The sequence below is a fragment of the Entelurus aequoreus genome, linkage group LG03 (assembly GCF_033978785.1).
Source record: "Entelurus aequoreus isolate RoL-2023_Sb linkage group LG03, RoL_Eaeq_v1.1, whole genome shotgun sequence".
NCBI lineage: Eukaryota > Metazoa > Chordata > Actinopteri > Syngnathiformes > Syngnathidae > Entelurus > Entelurus aequoreus.
The window spans coordinates 8,473,240-8,492,370 of NC_084733.1; the positions used below are offsets into that span (position 1 = coordinate 8,473,240).

The 19,131-nt window shown below is 37.1% G+C and overlaps 1 protein-coding gene across 1 annotated transcript; it reads right to left on the minus strand.

The window, feature by feature from the left end:
- Window positions 1-500: 500 nt before the first annotated feature.
- Window positions 501-12,631, minus strand: LOC133646050 (uncharacterized transmembrane protein DDB_G0289901-like). Its single transcript, XM_062041025.1, has 7 exons — window positions 12,179-12,631; window positions 11,976-12,094; window positions 11,733-11,836; window positions 10,211-10,385; window positions 1,910-2,161; window positions 845-1,836; window positions 501-728 (listed from the first exon to the last, which is right to left on the minus strand). Exons 1-7 carry the CDS (start codon window positions 12,575-12,577, stop codon window positions 667-669), a joined length of 2,103 nt encoding a protein of 700 aa, XP_061897009.1. The 5' UTR covers window positions 12,578-12,631; the 3' UTR covers window positions 501-666.
- Window positions 12,632-19,131: the final 6,500 nt, after the last annotated feature.

Here is a 19,131-nt window from a genome sequence, read left to right on the forward strand (position 1 = left end):
GGTCCTCTCCAAGGTTTCTCATAGTCATTCACACCGACGTCCCACTGGGGTGAGTTTTTCCTTGCCCGTATGTGGGCTCTGTACCGAGGATGTCGTTGTGGCTTGTGCAGCCCTTTGAGACACTTGTGATTTAGGGCTATATAAATAAACATTGATTGATTGATTGATTTTATGGCCACAAATGGCTCCCATGCCAGACTTTGGACACCCTTGCCATGCAGGAAAAGTGTCCAAAGTCAGCCAAAACTCTAACTTATAGGTGAAAATTGCCCATTATTTGATAGTTATAATTGATTTGGCTGTTTGACACATTTGTTTAGCGCCACATGGAATAATGGCGGCACTTGCTTCCTGTTTGCTATGCAGATCACGACACCAGCGTTTCAACAAACAATTGCAATTTTATTTCCATCAAATGGAAACATTTACAATCTGACTTGGGAAAAAAAGATGCTTTTATTAAATATTCATGTCATTACAAAGCGACAATGCAACAGAAGTGGCAATTTGAAAAGGTTTTATTCTTTGGGACACTTAGTATTTTAACTGTTTTTTTCCCCTCTTTCTTTTGGTTGAAACAGAGGTCATAGCGTTGTGCGGGGAATAACATCCAGTCAGTCATCAACCAATGTGAAGGTTTCTTTGGATTGCCATGGAATGTTGGCTTTATTGCTGCTCTCCAATGGCGATGGGACCCAGCGTGACCGCACCTCTCCAGACTATCTCCTCTGAGAAAGAAAGACATGTTATCATTAATATATATTCTCTTATAAAATATATTTGGATATATATTAATATATATTATCATAGCAATGATAACGAGCTGTCTAAAAATAGGACATACCTTCTGTCACGGAACGGCCCTTCCTTGAACCGCCGCCGGAGACCCAGGCACTGAGGGTTTTTTTAACGACCGGAGCGCTGACTGTTACACCGCCGCCAGTGCCCCAGCTACCTTGGCCTTGTTGTTGGCTGGGGGTCCAAGGTTTGCCACCAGTGGTGGTTGAGCCCCCGGTGCTCCAGGTAGTGCCTGTTCCGCCCCCTGTGCTCCAAGAAGTGCTGCCACCCGAAGAACCTTGTTGTTGTTGGCTGGGGGTCCAGGGTTTGCCACCTCCAGTGGAGCCACCGCCACCGCCACCGCCACCGCCACCGCCACCGCCACCGCCACCGCCACCGCTCCCGGTGCCCCAGGTAGTGCCTGTTCCGCCCCCTGTGCTCCAAGAAGTGCTGCCACCCGGAGAACCTTGTTGTTGTTGGCTGGGGGTCCAGGGTTTGCCACCTCCAGTGGAGCCACCGCCACCGCCAGCGCCACCGCCAGCGCCACCGCCAGCGCCACCGCCAGCGCCACCGCCACCGCCACCGCCCCCGGTGCCCCAGGTAGTGCCTGTTCCGCCCCCTGTGCTCCAAGAAGTGCTGCCACCCGAAGAACCTTGTTGTTGTTGGCTGGGGGTCCAGGGTTTGCCACCTCCAGTGGTGGTTGAGCCCCAGGTACTGCCCCCGGTTCCCCAGGTACCGCCTGTTCCGCCCCCGCCACCGCCCCCGCCACCGCCCCCGGTGCCCCAGGTACCGCCTGTTCCGCCCCCTGTGCTCCAAGAAGTGCTGCCATCCGAAGAGCCTTGTTGTTGTTGGCGGGGTGGGATCCAGGGTTTTCCGCCTCCAATGGTGGTTGAGCCACCGCCCCCGGTGCCCCAGCCAGTGCCTGTTCCGCCCCCTGTACCCGTAGAAGGATTCCAACCCGTGTTGCCACCGCTGTTCACTACACCTTTACCAGTAGACTGGTGTCCACCGCTACTACATGTGCTGCAAGCTGCATCCACTCCGCTGGCCTCCCTCCAGCTGCTCGGGAAAGGGTGACACAAGGAGTCGCTAGCACCCGTGCTCAGGAAGTGACTTGCTTTCGCTCACTCACCCATCGATGTAGGAGCAGGCCCTGTGCTCAGAATCAATGCTGTGGCTGGTGGACGTGGCTCTCAGGTAGCAGGTAATGTACATCCTATTGGAGTAGTCAATTTCACCTTGTTTCCCCTTTCCATCTCCTCCGCCTCCACCTCCGTCAGTGCCCAGGAACCTAAAGGCCTCCAACAAGAACCGAAGCTTGTTCTCGTCTGTGCGCTGCATGAATCTGGAGTTTGATCCCGTGATGCTGGCATCAACTAAACATCTGCAGGCAAGACAGTCCAGCAATGAGAAGCCATTGTAGAGAAAAACAAGCAACATCTTTTTTTGAACATCCCAATGACGACAAACTTGTCTTCTTGGTGATCTGCAGCCGTTTAGTCTCGTGCCGTCAAAGACTCAAAATGCATTTCTTTCAATATGCGTCATAACAAAAACGATAATATTAAAAAAAATGGATAGATGCTGATAGTCCAACTCATACTGACTGGTATACACACATAATAAATACTGACTGGTATACACACATAATAAATACTGACTGGTATACACACGTAATACATACTGACTGGTATACACACATAATAAATACTGACTGGTATACACACGTAATACATACTGACTGGTATACACACATAATAAATACTGACTGGTATATGCACGTAATAAATACTGACTGGTATACACACATAATAAATACTGACTGGTATACACACGTAATAAATACTGACTGGTATATGCACGTAATAAATACTGACTGGTATATATACATACGTAATAAATACTGACTGGTATACACACATAATAAATACTGACGGGTATATGCATGTAATAAATACTGACTGGTATACACACATAATACATACTGACGGGTATATGCACGTAATAAATACTGACTGGTATACACACATAATAAATACTGACTGGTATACACACGTAATAAATACTGACTGGTATATGCACGTAATAAATACTGACTGGTATATGCACGTAATAAATACTGACTGGTATATATACATACGTAATAAATACTGACTGGTATACACACATAATAAATACTGACGGGTATATGCATGTAATAAATACTGACTGGTATATGCACGTAATAAATACTGACTGGTATACACACATAATAAATACTGACTGGTATATGCACGTAATAAATACTGACTGGTATACACACATAATACATACTGACTGGTATACACACGTCATAAATACTGACTGGTATACACACGTAATTAATACTGACTGTATACACACGTAATTAATACTGACTAGTATACACACGTAATTAATACTGACTGTATACGAACGTAATTAATACTGACTGGTACACACGTAATAAATACTGACTGGTATACACATGTAATAAATACTCACTAGTATACACACGTAGTAAATACTGACTGGTATACACACGTAATAAATACTGACTGGTATACACGTAATAAATACTGACTGGTATATACACACGTAATTAATACTGACTGGTATACACACGTAATAAATACTGACTGGTATACACGTAATAAATACTGACTGGTATATACACACGTAATAAATACTGACTGAAATGCACAAATAATACATACTGACTGGTATACACACATAATAAATACTAACTAGTATAAACACGTAATAAATACTGACTGGTATACACGCAATAAATACTGACTGGTATACACACGTAATAAATACTGACTGGTATACACACTTAATTAGTACTGACTGGTATACACACGTAATTAATACTGACTGGTATAAACACGTAATTAATACTGACTGTATACACACGTAATTAATACTGACTGGTATACACATAATAAATACTGACTGGTATACACACGTAATAAATACTGACTGAAATGCACACATAATACATACTGACTGGTATACACATGTAATAAATACTGACTGGTAAACACACACAATACATACTGACTGGTATACACATAATAAATACTGACTGGTATACACACGTAATAAATACTGACTGAAATGCACACATAATACATACTGACTGGTATACACACATAATAAATACTGACTGGTATACAAACATAATACATACTGACTGGTATACACACGTAATAAATACTGACTGAAATGCACAGATAATACATACTGACTGGTATACACACATAATACATACTGACTGGTATACACACATAATAAATACTGACTGGTATACACACGTAATAAATACTGACTAGTATGCACACGTACTTAATACTGACTGTATACGCACGTAATTAATACTGACTGGTATACACACGTAATAAATACTGACTGGTATACACACGTAATTAATACTGACTAGTATACACACATAATTAATGCTGACTGGTGTAAACGCGTAATTAATACTGACTGTATACACACGTAATTAATACTGACTGGTATACACACGTAATAAATACTGACTGAAATGCACACATAATACATACTAACTCGTATACACACATAATAAATACTGACTGGTATACACACATAATAAATACTGACTGGTATACACACGTAATACATACTGACTGGTATACACACATAATACATACTGACTGGTATACACACATAATACATACTGACTGGTATACACACATAGTAAATACTGACTGGTATACACACATAGTAAATACTGACTGGTATACACACATAATAAATACTGACTGGTAAACACACACAATACATACTGACTGGTATACACAAGCTATGGAGATGATATCAGTAGAAAAAACAACTGCATTGCATTAGTTGAGATAATAATGAGTCATATATTGGAATATAGGATTCATTACCTAAATTAGTTTGAACTATTAAAATAACCTAAAATATGACTTATTTTATCTTAGTGGTAAATATTGGACACAATGTGTTGTCAAGCTTACGAGATGTGATGCAAATGTAAGCCACTATTGTTCTTTTTTTAAATGTTTTTATTACATTTTTTATAAATGGCTGTGACGATAAAGTCAACGAGGGATTTCTAATCACTGCTATGTTGGAATTATTATTAATACTGATACTGTTGTTGATATTAGTCATTTTTGTTTGACTACTTTTGGATTGTTTTGTGCCATGTTTGATAGCTATTCTGAATGTTGCTGGGCTGGGTTTGGTTTTGCAATTGGAATTGTATTATTATTATTGTGTTGTTGTGTATTATTTTGTTGGACTGATTAATAAAAAAATGTAAAAGTTCCAAAGCCAAAAAGAAAAATGTGTCTGCTATTTCGTTAGAAGATGCTGCATGGTGTGAATCAGTGAAATATTTTGTTTCATTATCTTGAAATTTCTCTAGTGCCTTAAAATCCATTTGAAATGAAATGATTGTAAAGTCTGTGATACAGAAAGCGGCACTATCTACAACACTAAATGGTTCATTTTTTTGGTGTCATTCCACTGACTATAAGAAGAAAACATTCTTGAAGGGGCCCGATTATACATAACCGACATTTTATACCAGCTGGTACCTTTTGTGTATTGGAAATTAAACCATGGAGATATGTATAAAACAAACCAGCCATTCGGAATTGGAGACTAGTGACCTATTTTGCCTTTGTTATGTCAGCGGATATCTCCATATATGGTCGAGATTTACCCCGCTTTGTGCAAGTCTACCATTTTTTATTAAGTTCCTTCTTTTTCTCTGTCCTCTTGTTGTGGGGCAGACTGGCTCCTACATGCACATGCATACTAAAATCTTCTGATAAAAAGTAGCGTGTAGTTCTAACTTATATCGGGGTCAGTCGGTTTGATACGACAAGCGCTAAAAACTACCAAATGGCTGACGGGGTGGAGACACGGTCGAAGGGGGGCTTGGCACGTAAATAAAACGGCGCATTCTGAAGAGACGGTCGGAAAGTCGTCTGTAAATTAAAATCTACGCAAAACGTTGACCAAAGAAGCACCGTTACATGTTACGCAGACCACAAGGAAGTGTTTTAAATGTGGAAACAGAAATCATAATATGACAACTTTAAAGTGGAACTATTGCAGTGGTGATACCACAATACCGTATTTTTCGGACTATAAGTCGCAGTTTTTTTCACAGTTTGGCCGGGGGTGCGACTTATACTCAGGAGCGACTTATGTGTGAAATTATTAACACATTACCGTAAAAATATCAAAAAATATTATTGAGCTCATTCACGTAAGAGACTAGACGTATAAGATTTCATGGGATTTAGCAATTAGGAGTGACAGATTGTTTGGTAAACGTATAGCATGTTCTATATGTTATAGTTATTTGAATGACTCTTACCATAATATGTTACGTCAGGGGTGTCCAAACTTTTTCCACTGAGGGCCACACACGGAAAAATGTAAGCATACGGGGGCCATTTTGATGTTTTCCATTTTCAAACCATAACAAAATATATAGATTTTTTTTTTTTAACCTTTAGGGCTCCTGGGGACCAGTCAAGGGTCAAGGGTCTCAGTCATTAAAATGTTAAAAATAAGTCAAATTATTATTTTATTTTTTTTACAGTATATCTCTATATCAACTTCAGGTTGATATCAAGTAAAAAAAAAAAACACAGGTTTTATGCCAAAAACAACTTTGTTTTTTATAGTAAAACTGAAGTATGCAGTATTTAGTAATTAGAGCCCTAAAAGATCAATAATGCAGGACACCATTGATTTTAATTATTTCATATTTTTGAGTAATCACAGTGAAAAGTTGAATAAAATCCCACTAAATATATTTGGGATCCAAAAAGGTCTCCCTTTCATAAAGTGATACATTTTTATTCTTTTTTTTTTTTTTTTACTTTTCACACTGAAATTACGAGATCAACTTCAGATGTATCTGTGGATTTTACGTTTGAACTATTCTTTTGTTTGTTTTATGCTCTTTTGTCAAATAAAACTTTGATGTTTTTATATGGCAACCACACAATGTATGCAATATTTTTTCCACATAAAACATTTTAAAGTGACATTTTTTAAGTAATAATTCATTGTAACATAGATTTGTTTTCTTTTTCTGAGCAATGGCAAAAAATATAAAAAATAAACAAAGACAAAAGAAAAAAAAAAACAGCATGCATGGCAGCTTTGTGTCAACATCGCAACGTTTTCTCGTTAGATTTCACCTCATTCCACTTTTTTAAAATGTTTTTTTTTTTATTATTGCAATACTATCAATTTTGCAATTTTTGCAGAATGTGTGGGGGGCCGGTAAACGATTAGCTGCGGGCCGCAAATGGCCCCCGGGCTGCACTTTGGACACCTCTGTGTTACGTTAACATACCAGGCACGTTCTCAGTTGGTTATTTATGCCTCATATAACGTACACTTATTCAGCCTGTTGTTCACTATTCTTTATTTATTTTAAATTGCCTTTCAAATGTCTATTCTTGGTGTTGGCTTTTATCAAATAAATTTAAAAAATTAAACCCTAACCCCAAAAAATGCAACTTATACTCCAGTGCGACTTATATATGTTTTTTTTCTTCTTTATTATGCATTTTCGGCCGGTGCGACTTATACTCCGGAGCGACTTATACTCCGAAAAATACAGTAGTTCATAAAGAAATTGCAGTAAATCGGACTTCAAATAATCAAAAAACAGCCCGCTGTAATATCCATAACTGTAATATGTTGCATTCAATTAGTTCCATGTTTTTTGAAAGTAACATTTTTTCACTTGAGACTTGATTTGAAATAATATTACAAATAGCACCCAATTAAAGTGTGACTATGTCAGGGGTGTCCAAAGTGTGGCCCGAGGGCCATTTGCGGCCCGCAGCTAATTGTTTACCGGCCCGCCACACATTCTGCAAAAATTGCAAAATTGATAGTATTGCAAAAATTAAAAAAAATAAATAAAAAAAGTGGAATGAGGTGAAATCTAACGAGAAAAAGTTGCAATGTTGACACAAAAGCTGCCATGCAGGCCGTTTTTTTTTTCTTTTGTCTTTCTTTATTTTTCTTTTTTTTTGCAATTGCTCCAAAAAAAAAAGACAAAAAAATCTATGTTATAATGAATTATTGACCTATTCATGGCTCCAATTACTTCAAAAATGTCACTTTAAAATGTTTTATGTGGAAAAAATATTGCATATATTGTGTGGTTGCCATATAAAAACATCAAATATTTCTTTGACAAAAGAGCATAAAAACAAACAAAATAATAGTTCAAAGGTAAAATCGACAGATATATCTGAAGTTGATCTCGTAACTTAAGTGTTGAAAGTAAAAAAAACAAATAAAAATGTATCACTTTATGAGCGGGGGACCTTTTGGATCCCAAATATATTTAGTGGGATTTTATTAATATTTTCACTGTGATTACTCAAAAATATTAAATAATTAAAATCAACGGTGTCCTGCATTATTGATCTTTTAGAGCTCTAATTACTAAATACTGCATATTTACAGTTTTACAATAAAAAAAAAAGTTGTCTTTGACAGAAAAGGCATAAAACCTTCTTTTTTCTTTTTTTTAAACTTTTTTCAACCTGGAGTTGATATAGAGATTTACTGTAAGCGTTAAATTAAAAAAAATAATAATAATTTGACTTATTTTTAACATTTTAATGACTGAGACCTAAAGGTTAAAAAAAAAAATCCATATATTTTGTTATGGTTTGAAAATGAAAAATATCAAAATGGCCCCCGCATGCTTAAATTTTTCCGTGCCCTTAGTGGAAAAAGTTTGGACACCCCTGGACTATGTGGCTCAAATCCTCTGAAGAAGGACTGCCGTATTTTTTGGAGTATAAGTCGCACCGGCCGAAAATGCATAATAAAGAAGGAAAAAAACATATATAAGTCGCACTGGAGTATAGGTCGCATTTTTTGGGGAAATGTATTTGATAAAAGCCAACACCAAGAATAGAATTTGAAAGGCAATTTAAAATAAATAAAGAATAGTGAACAACAGGCTGAATAAGTGTACGTTATATGAGGCATAAATAACCAACTGAGAACGTGCCTGATATGTTAACGTAACATATTATGGTAAGAGTCATTCAAATAACTATAACACAGGGGTGTCCAAAGTGCGGCCCGCAGGTAATTTTTTAACGGCCCCACGGCACATTCTAAAAATACGATGAAAAAAAACCCCAAAAAAACATAAAAAGTGGTATAAAAGAGCAAACAGGTGAAATGTAACAAGAAAATGTTGCATTGTTTACTCTAATAACACAAAGCTGCCATGCAGGCTGTTTCTTTCTATAAAAAATAATAATGAATCAAAATCAATGTCATTATGAATTATTGACATATTCAAGGCTCCATTTACTTCACATTAAATATTCCACAAAAACAAAGTTTTTTAAAGAAGTGCCTAAAACGAACAGACAAAAAACATAAACAACAATAAAAGTTATAATTGACGGATAGATCTGAAGTTGATCTTGAGACTATTGTGGTAAAAGTTAAAAAAAAATGTTGGATTTATTTTTTTAAACTTTACTGAGTAGGACCCTTTTGGATCTCCAATAATTTTAGTGGGACTTTTTTTTTTTTTAAGTTTCATTGCTCAAAAAAATAACGAATTAAAATCAATGTTCTTATGAGTTATTGACCTTTTTAAGACTCCAATTATTATATAATCTCAAATATTCCACTTTAAAATTTTATTGGGGGAAAATATTGCATATTTTGTGTTTTTTTCCATAAAAAAAACACGGTTTTCCTTGACAAAATTGGCATACAACTTAAATCTTTAAACGCGTTATATTGACAGACAGACCTAATGTTGATCTAGAGATTTAAACCTTAAATAATAATAATAATAACAATACTAAATAATGACACATTTTTAATATTTTTTTTTACCAAAACCTTTTGGGGTCCCCGGGATCAAGCCTGAGTGGAGGCCTAAATGTATCTTTTTTATACATATATTGTATTGGTTTTTAAAATAAAAAATATCAAAATGGCCCCCGCTTGCTCTGATTTTTCAGTGTGCGGCCCTCAGTGGAAATAGTTTGGACATCCCTGCTATAACATATAGAACATGCTATACGTTTACCAAACAATCTGTCACTCCTAATCGCTAAATCCCATGAAATCTTATACGTCTAGTCTCTTACGTGAATGAGATAAATAATATTATTTGATATTTTACGCTAATGTGTTAATAATTTCACACATAAGTCGCTCCTGAGTATAAGTCGCACCCCCGGCCAAACTATGAAAAAAACTGCGACTTATAGTCCGAAAAATACGGTACATTATTGTGTTTGAATGCGTTCTACCCGTGGGGACCGTACGTCTGCACTGATTGGCACATCAATCCAACTCAAATCTGGAATTCATATCAACATAAAGTTCTTTCAAGTGTGATCTTCCTTACCCGTCCTGAATGAAGCCATATCTGGGGTTGGAGTTAATATCAGGTGAGAGCGTAGCCACACAGCTGTCCACGTAAACACGGAGGGGCACGTGGTAGAACTGCTTGACGGACGCCTCGATGAAAATCATGTCACCCAGGAAGTATTCAAAGCGAGGCCTCTCGTGCATCCAGTCGGCTGTTTGTCAAAATAGCAGAGGAGAGGTTAAGAACAGGGGTCACCAACGCGGTGCCCGCGGGCACCAGATGAGTCGCCCGCTGGCCTGTTCTAAAAATAGCTCAAATAGCAGCACTTACCAGTGAGCTGCCTCTATTTTTTTAAATTGTATTTATTTACTAGCAAGCTGGTCTCGCTTGGCTCAACATTTTTAACTCTAAGAGAGACAAAACTCAAATAGAATTTGAAAATCTAAGAAAATATTTTTAAAGACTTGGTCTTCACTTGTTTAAATAAATTCTTTTTTTTTTTTTACTTTGCTTCTTATAACTTTCAGAAAGACAATTTTAGAGAAAAAAATACAACCTTAAAAATGATTTTAGGATTTTTAAACACATATACCTTTTAAGTTCCTTCCTTTTCTTTCCTGACAATTTAAATCAATGTTCAAGTAAAAAAATTTTTTTATTGTAAAGAATAATAAATACATTTTAATTTAATTCTTCATTTTTGCTTCTGTTTTTTCGACGAAGAATATTTGTGAAATATTTCTTCAAACTTATTATGATTAAAATTCAAAAAAATTATTCTGGCAAATCTAGAAAATCTGTAGAATCAAATTTAAATCTTATTTCAAAGTCTTTTGAATTTCTTTGAAAATTGTTGTTCTGGAAAATCTAGAAGAAACAATAATGATTTGTCTTTGTTAGAAATATAGCTTAGTCCAATTTGTTATATATTCTAACAAAGTGCAGATTGGACTTTAACCTATTTAAAACATGTAATCAAAATTCTAAAATTAATCTTAATCAGGAAAAATTACTAATGATGTTCCATAAATTATTCTTTTAATTTTTTCAAAAAGATTCGAATTAGCTTGTTTTTTTCGGTTGAATTTTTAATTTTAAAGAGTCGAAATTGAAGATAACCTATGTTTCAAAATGTAATTTTCATTTTTTTCGTGTTTTCTCCTCTTTTATAAAAATGTTAGTGGCTAGCTAGTCAAAATGGGATATTGTGATTTCCCAAGACTGTCTTAGAAGTGATCATTTGAAAATGGTTAATTTGGAAAAATGTGCACTTAGTGTTGCATATTGATATTTATCTGTTTCTATATATATTTATTGTGAGAAATCATTAAGATGATCAGTGTTTCCACAAAGATAAATATCATTAATTATTAATAATAAAGGTAAATTGAGCAAATTGGCTATTTCTGGCAATTTATTTAAGTGTGTATCAAACTGGTAGCCCTTCGCATTAATCAGTACCCAAGAAGTAGCTCTTGGTTTCAAAAAGGTGGGTGACCCCTGGGTTAGAAGATGTCTCCAAAAAGTACGCAGTAGGGACAATGGAAAAAACACTCACTGGTCATGAGGGTCAGACTGAAGTACAAGAACTCCTCGGACACCTTGACGGCAGAGTACGGAACCCAGTGTGGGTCGAGAGGTAGGCTGCTCACGTTGTGATTCCTGAACATTTCATAAACAGAAAGGTCACAGTGGGCCAAATAACAAACATTACATTTGGCTGGGTCAGCAATAAATGGAATAATGCATGCATTTGAATACAATGTGAAGGTAAGAATCTACAAGTCTAGTCTAGGCGCACCTCGGGTAGTGGCATTCTACGACCACAACAGCTTTGGGAGTCCTCACAATAGGGGTCCCCACTAACTGGCTGGGGGTGTAAAAGAGCTTGAATTGGTAGATGAGGGAGTCTTCGGTCATCTACGAGTCAAAACAAAAAAGAAGAGTATGATTACAAACTAAGGTCTTTAAAATCGTCCCACAATGGGTAAGAGTTTGGCTTACCCTTAACTCACTGCCGCAATTGTGCAGCTCAGACTCATAAATCAGCACGTGAGCAGTTGTGTCTTCCCCCACGGCGCCGCAGTTTCCCAGGGTGAGGTCCTCGGGGTTGACCGCCTGGCCTATTCCAAAGAAGTCCTTCTTGACCTCCACATGTGCGTCCCTCTCCCGGCAGTCCACAGCGACGGTCGTAGGGGAGATGGGGTGCCTGATCTCAATGGTCACGTCAACCTTGGGCGGAGGCTGAGGATCTTCCGGGTAAATCCAGGTGACCGGCTTTTCAAATGGGTTTTTGGACTGTTGGGAACCGACGTCATCTTGTCGCCGATTTTGCATGGGGTACTGAGCATCGCAGACGAAGGCCAGTGCCAGGAGGCACACAGCGGTGCACTTCATCACCATGGCTTCGCAACAACAAGTGATCCTCACGAGGTGCTGCAAGGACGGAGGAAGGGTTCGCCTACTTTTATAAGCCCAACAGCCAGTCTGCTTCTGTTTGCTTCCCGCCCCTTTTGTTGGACCTTTCCCATGTGAGCTGATAAGCCAAAGTGTCCGCCATCATCCCCGCTTGGGTTTCGTATCAAAACGCTACCATAGGTCCACGCAGTTCTCGAACACAAAAACACAAGGTGGATTCATAGAATTCACAGAGCTAACCACAGAAAACACAGACGCAAAGAAACAAAATAAAACAAAAACAAGAATAAATAAGAGCAAGACTCGTGTTTTCTCATAGAAATCCACAAAGAAAGGTAATGATAATAACAACAAATTACAAATAAGGAAATGCTCAAGTTAAAAAAACGAATGCACTGCAAAAGAATATAAGATTCCCTACAGTATTAAAAAAAAAGGATGCCAAGAAGACCGCGGTCACCTGAAGGTTATGTTGACAGTAGGTTAGGGTCACCTGCCCTCAACAGGACATGTCACACTCCTGCTTTTTGCCAAAGTACATTTTTATAAAAAATCAATTGTGGACCCAACCACTGTTGACTGGCGGATGTTGCAAAACATCAGACCAGACTCAAAGTCACTCACACGTATAAAAAGGAACACCTGTTGGGTGCTGTGCTGTAACGTCAACATTACAGTACCAAATTAGCTATACCAAAAAATGTCAGCTTTATCTGGGAATGTGCAAACATACACTAGACCAGGGGTTCTTAACCTTGTTGGAGGTACCGAACCCCACCAGTTTCATAAGCGCATTCACCGAACCCTTCTTTAGCTCCAGTGCAATGCACACTGGTACTTTATCTTTATCTCCATACTGTAGATTTTATGCCCCTATGTCTATCAAGCTCCATGTTCTGATGTTTAAATGTTAGTTGTCTGCTTGTGGTTGTGTCTGTGCTCGTGTTTTTGTTCTGTTGTTTTTGTGTATGTTAAGAAAGCAATGATGCACTGTGCCCAAGACAAATTTCCCCGCGGGGACAATAAAGTTGAACCTTGAACCTTGAACCTTTAGTGAAAAATACAATATTTTCAAATTCAAGAAAATGTTTTTTTACTGGTGCACAAAATGAACCGTGCATGAACGTCACCTTGTTCAAAGAACAAAACCAACACAGTGCATGAACTCACAACAAATTACACATACCTTACACACATTACCATGAATTGATTATTGGGAACCCCGACTTAAACACGTTGAAAAACTCAGGTGTTACCATTTAGTGGCCAATTGTACGGAATATGTACTGTACTGTGTAAACTGTACTGTTTCATATAATGCAGTGGTTCTCAACCTTTTTTCAGTGATGTACCCCCTGTGAACATTTTTTTTTAATTCAAGTACCCACTAATCAGAGCAAAGCATTTTTGGTTGGAAAAAAGAGATAAAGAAGTGAAATACAGCACTATGTCATCTGTTTCTGATTTATTAAATTGTATAAAAGGGCGAAATATTGCTCATTTGTTGTGGCCTTTCTTGAACTATTTGGAAAAAAAAGATATAAAAATAACTAAAAACTTGTTGAAAAATAAACAAGTGATTCAATTATACACATAGAAGTAATCATCAACTTAAAGTGCCCTCTTTGGGGATTGTAAAAGAGATCCATCTGGATTCATGAACTTAATTCTACACATTTCTTCACAAAAAATTAAATCTTTAACATCAATATTTATGGAACATGTCCACAAAAAATCTAGCTGTCAACATTGAATATTGCATTGTTGCATTTCTTTTTGACAGACATTTTTGTGAGGGTCAAACCATCATGGCAGGGGGGAAACTCTGGCTTTATGGTAAGGAATGGAATAGCCTACTTGATTTGATGTTCAGTTTATGAACTTACATTCATATTTTGTTGAAGTATTATTCAATAAATACATTTATAAAGGATTTTTGAATTGTTGCTATTTTTAGAATGTTTTAAAAATCTCACGTACCCCTTGGCATACCTTCAAGTACCCCCAGGGGTACGCATACCCCCATTTGAGAACCACTGATATAATGTATTATCTTCCTTTGCAATCTGCTAGTAAATGTTTCAATCGATCAATCAAACCACCTGCAAATCAGATGGAAAATTAGAGGGAACATTGTTTGGGGGTATCCATAATACGCCGATAGGGAGAAGTTTTTATTTACACGATAAGTTGGATGTGTCTTTACCTCCATGGCGGAGGCTCCACCGAACCCCTAGGGTTCGATCGAACCCAGGTTAAGAACCACTGCACTATACATTTATTACCAGAATTGGAACAGGACATGTTTTTAGGTATGCAGGGATGGAAACATCAGGACTAACATGAAGACTGGCTTATGGTCAGAAAACGTGTGCTCTTATCATTTTGGTGACTAAATCAACTTGACAATTCAACAACCCATTAATCGAAAAATATTCATTTCAATATTATTTGTTACAGGATGGGCAAATCTCAGTGTTCTGAGCTCCTGTTTTCAGGCCAGTGTTGTGTAGAGCTGAATAATTCTGTCTTTGGCATTTGTGCCGTAGCGCGGGTGTAGTTCATCTTCCCATAGCTGACATCGGTCTTCTCAAGGCCGTCAATCGATTGCAACTGACCTGTTAAGATTGTCTTAGAAGACCTTTCACCTCTCATTTGAACAGGCGTCATTAGTTCATGATCACAGACTTAGATAGGACAGATCTAGTCAGAGTGCTTAGTGGACCCCGACTTACCATGTATTGATTTACATGGACCCCGACTTAAAAACGTTGAAAAACTTATTCGGGTGTTACCATTTAATGGTCAATTGTACGGAATATGTACTGTACTGCATACTTGCCAACCTTGAGACCTCCAATATCGGGAGGTGGGGGGTAGGGGGTGGGGTTGTTGGGGGCGGGGGGCGTGGTTGGGGGCGTGGTTATTTACAGCTAGAATTCACCAACTCGAGTATTTCATATATATTTCATATATATATATATATATATGAAATACATGACTTTCAGTGAATTCTAGCTATATATATATATTTATTTATTTTATTTACATAAAAGAAATACTTGAATTTCAGTGTTCCGGTGGCTATCCATTAGATGGCAGTATTGTCCTGTTTAACTTCTCCGTTCATGATGAGTATATCATTTCGGCCACCGTGTTCAATGGAGAAGTTTGTTCTACATATTTACAGGCAACATACACCTTCCCCTTCGAACTGTCCTGGATGAACTGAAATTCTTGTTTCCATTCGTTTTGGAACTTGCAAGCGTATTTCTTCATCTTGCTCGTCGACGGCGTCGCCATGTCTGTAATTTCCTCGTTCTTCTGCTTCGTCTCCTTGTTGTGTGCGCAGTTGTGCACTCTACTCTCTAAAAGCCCTAGATGTTATGACGTCATTGGGCAGGCAAGCTGTTTATATTGTGGGAAAGCGGACGTGAGAACAGGCTGTCCCCACTCAGTCTCAGGTCCGCATTGAGCTGGAGGGGGCGTGGCCTCCAGATCCGGCTGAATACCGGGAGTTTGTCGGGAGAAAATCTCTGCCGGGAGTTTGTCGGGAGAGGCGCTGAATACCGGGATTCTCCCGCTAAAAACGGGAGGGTTGGCAAGTATGCTGTACTGTGCAATCTACTAATAAAAGTTTCAATCAATCAATCAATGCAGGATCCAAAGTATTTGACCTTCTACAGCAGACCTGGGCAAATTAAGGCCCGGGGGCCACATGCGGCCCGTTAAGCTTTTCAATCTGGCCCGCCGGACATTCCCAAATATTTTTTTTTAGATGTTTAAGATGGAAAGTGTAGCTGCCATTATGATGTTTTCTAATGACCGTAAGTCTTCAACTATACTAAGTCTTTCAATGCTTGCAATCTGCGCTTTTGCATGATATTTTAGTGACTAGTGTTGTCCTGATACCAATATTATTTCGATACTTTTCGGTACTTTTCGATACTTTTCTAAATAAAGGGGACCATAAAAAATTGCATTATTGGCTTTATTTTAAGCAAAAATCTTAGGGTGTGGCGGACCGGTACTTTTCAGAGGCGGTATGGTACCGAATATGATTCATTAGTATCGCGGTACTGTACTAATACCCGTATACCGTAGAACCCTACTAGTTACTATGGTAATCTACATCACAGCAGGTCAGACGAGGCACCAAGCAGTGTGGGTGGGGAGCGTTTCCGCAGAATGTTTCCAGAACCTGGAATGTGGGTGTGGAAGGAGATTTTTACAACAAAGTTCTAAAGCTTAGTGATATATTAGATCAGGGGTGTCCAAACTTTTTCCACTGAGGGCCGTACACGGAAAAATTTAAGCATGCAGGGGCCATTTTGATATTTTTCATTTTCAAACCTTAACAAAATATATGGATTTTTTTTTTTAACATTTAGGGCTCCCGGGGACCATAAAGGGTCTCAGTCATTAAAATGTAAAAAATAAGTCAAATTATTATTATTTTTTATTTAACGCTTACAGTAAATCTTTTTATCAACTTCAGGTTGATATAAAGTAAAAAAAAAAAAAAAAAAAGGTTTTATGCCTTTTCTGTCAAAAACAACTTTGTTTTTTATAGTAAAACTGAAATATGCAGTATTTAGTCATTAGAGCCCTAAAAGATCAATAATGCAGGACACCATTGATTTTAATTCTTTAATATTTTTGAGTAATTACAGTGAAAAGTTAAATAAAATCCTACAAAATATATTTGGGATCCAAAAGGTCCCCCACTCATAAAGTGATACATTTTTATTATGGTTTTTTTTACTTTTAACACTTAAATTACGAGATCAACTTCAGATATATCTGTCGATTTTACGTTTGAACTATTATTTTGTTTGTATTATGCTCTTTTGTCAAATAAAACTTTGATATTTTTTTATGGCAACCACACAATATATGCAATATTTTTTCCACATAAAACATTTTAAAGTGATATTTTTTAAGTAATATTTCATTATAACATACATTTTTAGTCTTTTTTTTTTTTAGCAAAAAAAAAGAAAAATAAACAAAGACAAAAGAAAAAAACCAGCCTGCATGGCAGCTTTGTGTCAACATTGCAACTTTTTCTTGTTAGATTTCACCTCATTCCACTTTTTTAAATGTTTTTTTTAATTTTTGCAATATTATCAATTTTGCAATTTTTGCAGAATGTGTTAATGTTAATGAATTTGGACATTGATCTGGGGAGCTTATATTATATTAAAAAAATACCTAATGAATTGAGGCAGAGCCCAATAGAAGCCACCTTTAACATTCTAAAACTGTGCCAGAAAATACTAGGAATCAACCCAATGACATCTGTCAATCAACCGCTTTGGTACAATCCTAATTTCATAATTAATAAACATGTGGTTAAATGGACAACATAGAAAGACAGAGGTATTACTAAACCTCATCATATTATTAATAAAAACTCTTTTAAACCGTTCAATGATTTAGTTGAACCCAGAAATCATTTTTTAAATTTTATCTCTTTAAAACACGCTGTAAATAAATGCATATCCTCTGATTAAATAGCCATGAACTGGAAGATGCACTTTTTAATCAAGATACAATTAAGAAATTAATTAAACTATTTTATGGAATAATAAATGAACACCACACTAGAAATGCAAATGATGCATGTGTTCGGAAATGGATGATGGATTTGGGCATTTTAGATGAAAGAGACATATCATGGAATGATTTTTGGAAAAATGCCAATAAGCCCTTTAGAAGCATTAAAGATAAACTGACTCAATTTAAGATATTAAATAGATTGTATTTTACATCTTCTCAGCTGTTTAAAATTGGTGTAGTTGATGCAAGTTATGTATGAAGTGTCGGGCAGCTGAGGGAACTCTTGTTCATTTATTGTGGGAATGTCAGAGAATAAAGGAGTTATGGTTGAAAACAACAAAAGAAGCAATCACATTCCTTAATATAAACATCCCAATGACACTGCAAACTTACATTCTTTGGGATCTACATCAATTTAGTAACGTGTCATCAAAGAGTAAAAATGCTTTTCTTTCAATATGCATAATAACAAAAAGGGTAATATTTAAAAAATGGATAGCTGTTGATAGTCCAACTCATACTGACTGGTATACACAAGCTATGGAGATGATATCAGTAGAAAAAACTGCATTTAGTTTAGATAATAATGAGTCATATATTGGAATATGGGATGCATTATTTAAATTTGTTTCAACTATTAAATGAACCAAGATGTGACTTATTGTATCTTTGTGGAAGGTGTGTTGTCGGGCTTGTGAGATGTGATGCAGGTGTGGGCCACTGTGACACTATTGTTCAATTCTAATTTTTGTATTATTTTTTATTAATGTTTTTAATGATAATGTCAATGAGGGTTTTTTTTTTCATCGCTGCTGTTTTGAGGTTGTTGCTGGTATTGATGCTGTTGTCGATGGTGTTCATTTTTGTTTCGCTGCATTTGTGTTGTTCCGTGTCGTGTTTGTGTGTCCTCAGTTGCTCTCAGTTGCTCTGTTTGTTGTTGTTCTTGGCGTTGCTGGGGCGGGTTTGGTTTTGGAGTT

Bases quoted from the DNA above. Each gene is read 5' to 3' on its own strand.
- LOC133646050 (XM_062041025.1), bottom strand. From the start codon at position 12,577: ATGGTGATGAAGTGCACCGCTGTGTGCCTCCTGGCACTGGCCTTCGTC. The intron at 10,386-11,732 runs GTGAGTGTTTTT...TTTGACAAACAG, and splicing joins CAGTCTGACCCTCATGACCA to CCGACTGGATGCACGAGAGG. The intron at 2,162-10,210 runs GTAAGGAAGATC...TCTTGCCTGCAG, and splicing joins TATGGCTTCATTCAGGACGG to ATGTTTAGTTGATGCCAGCA.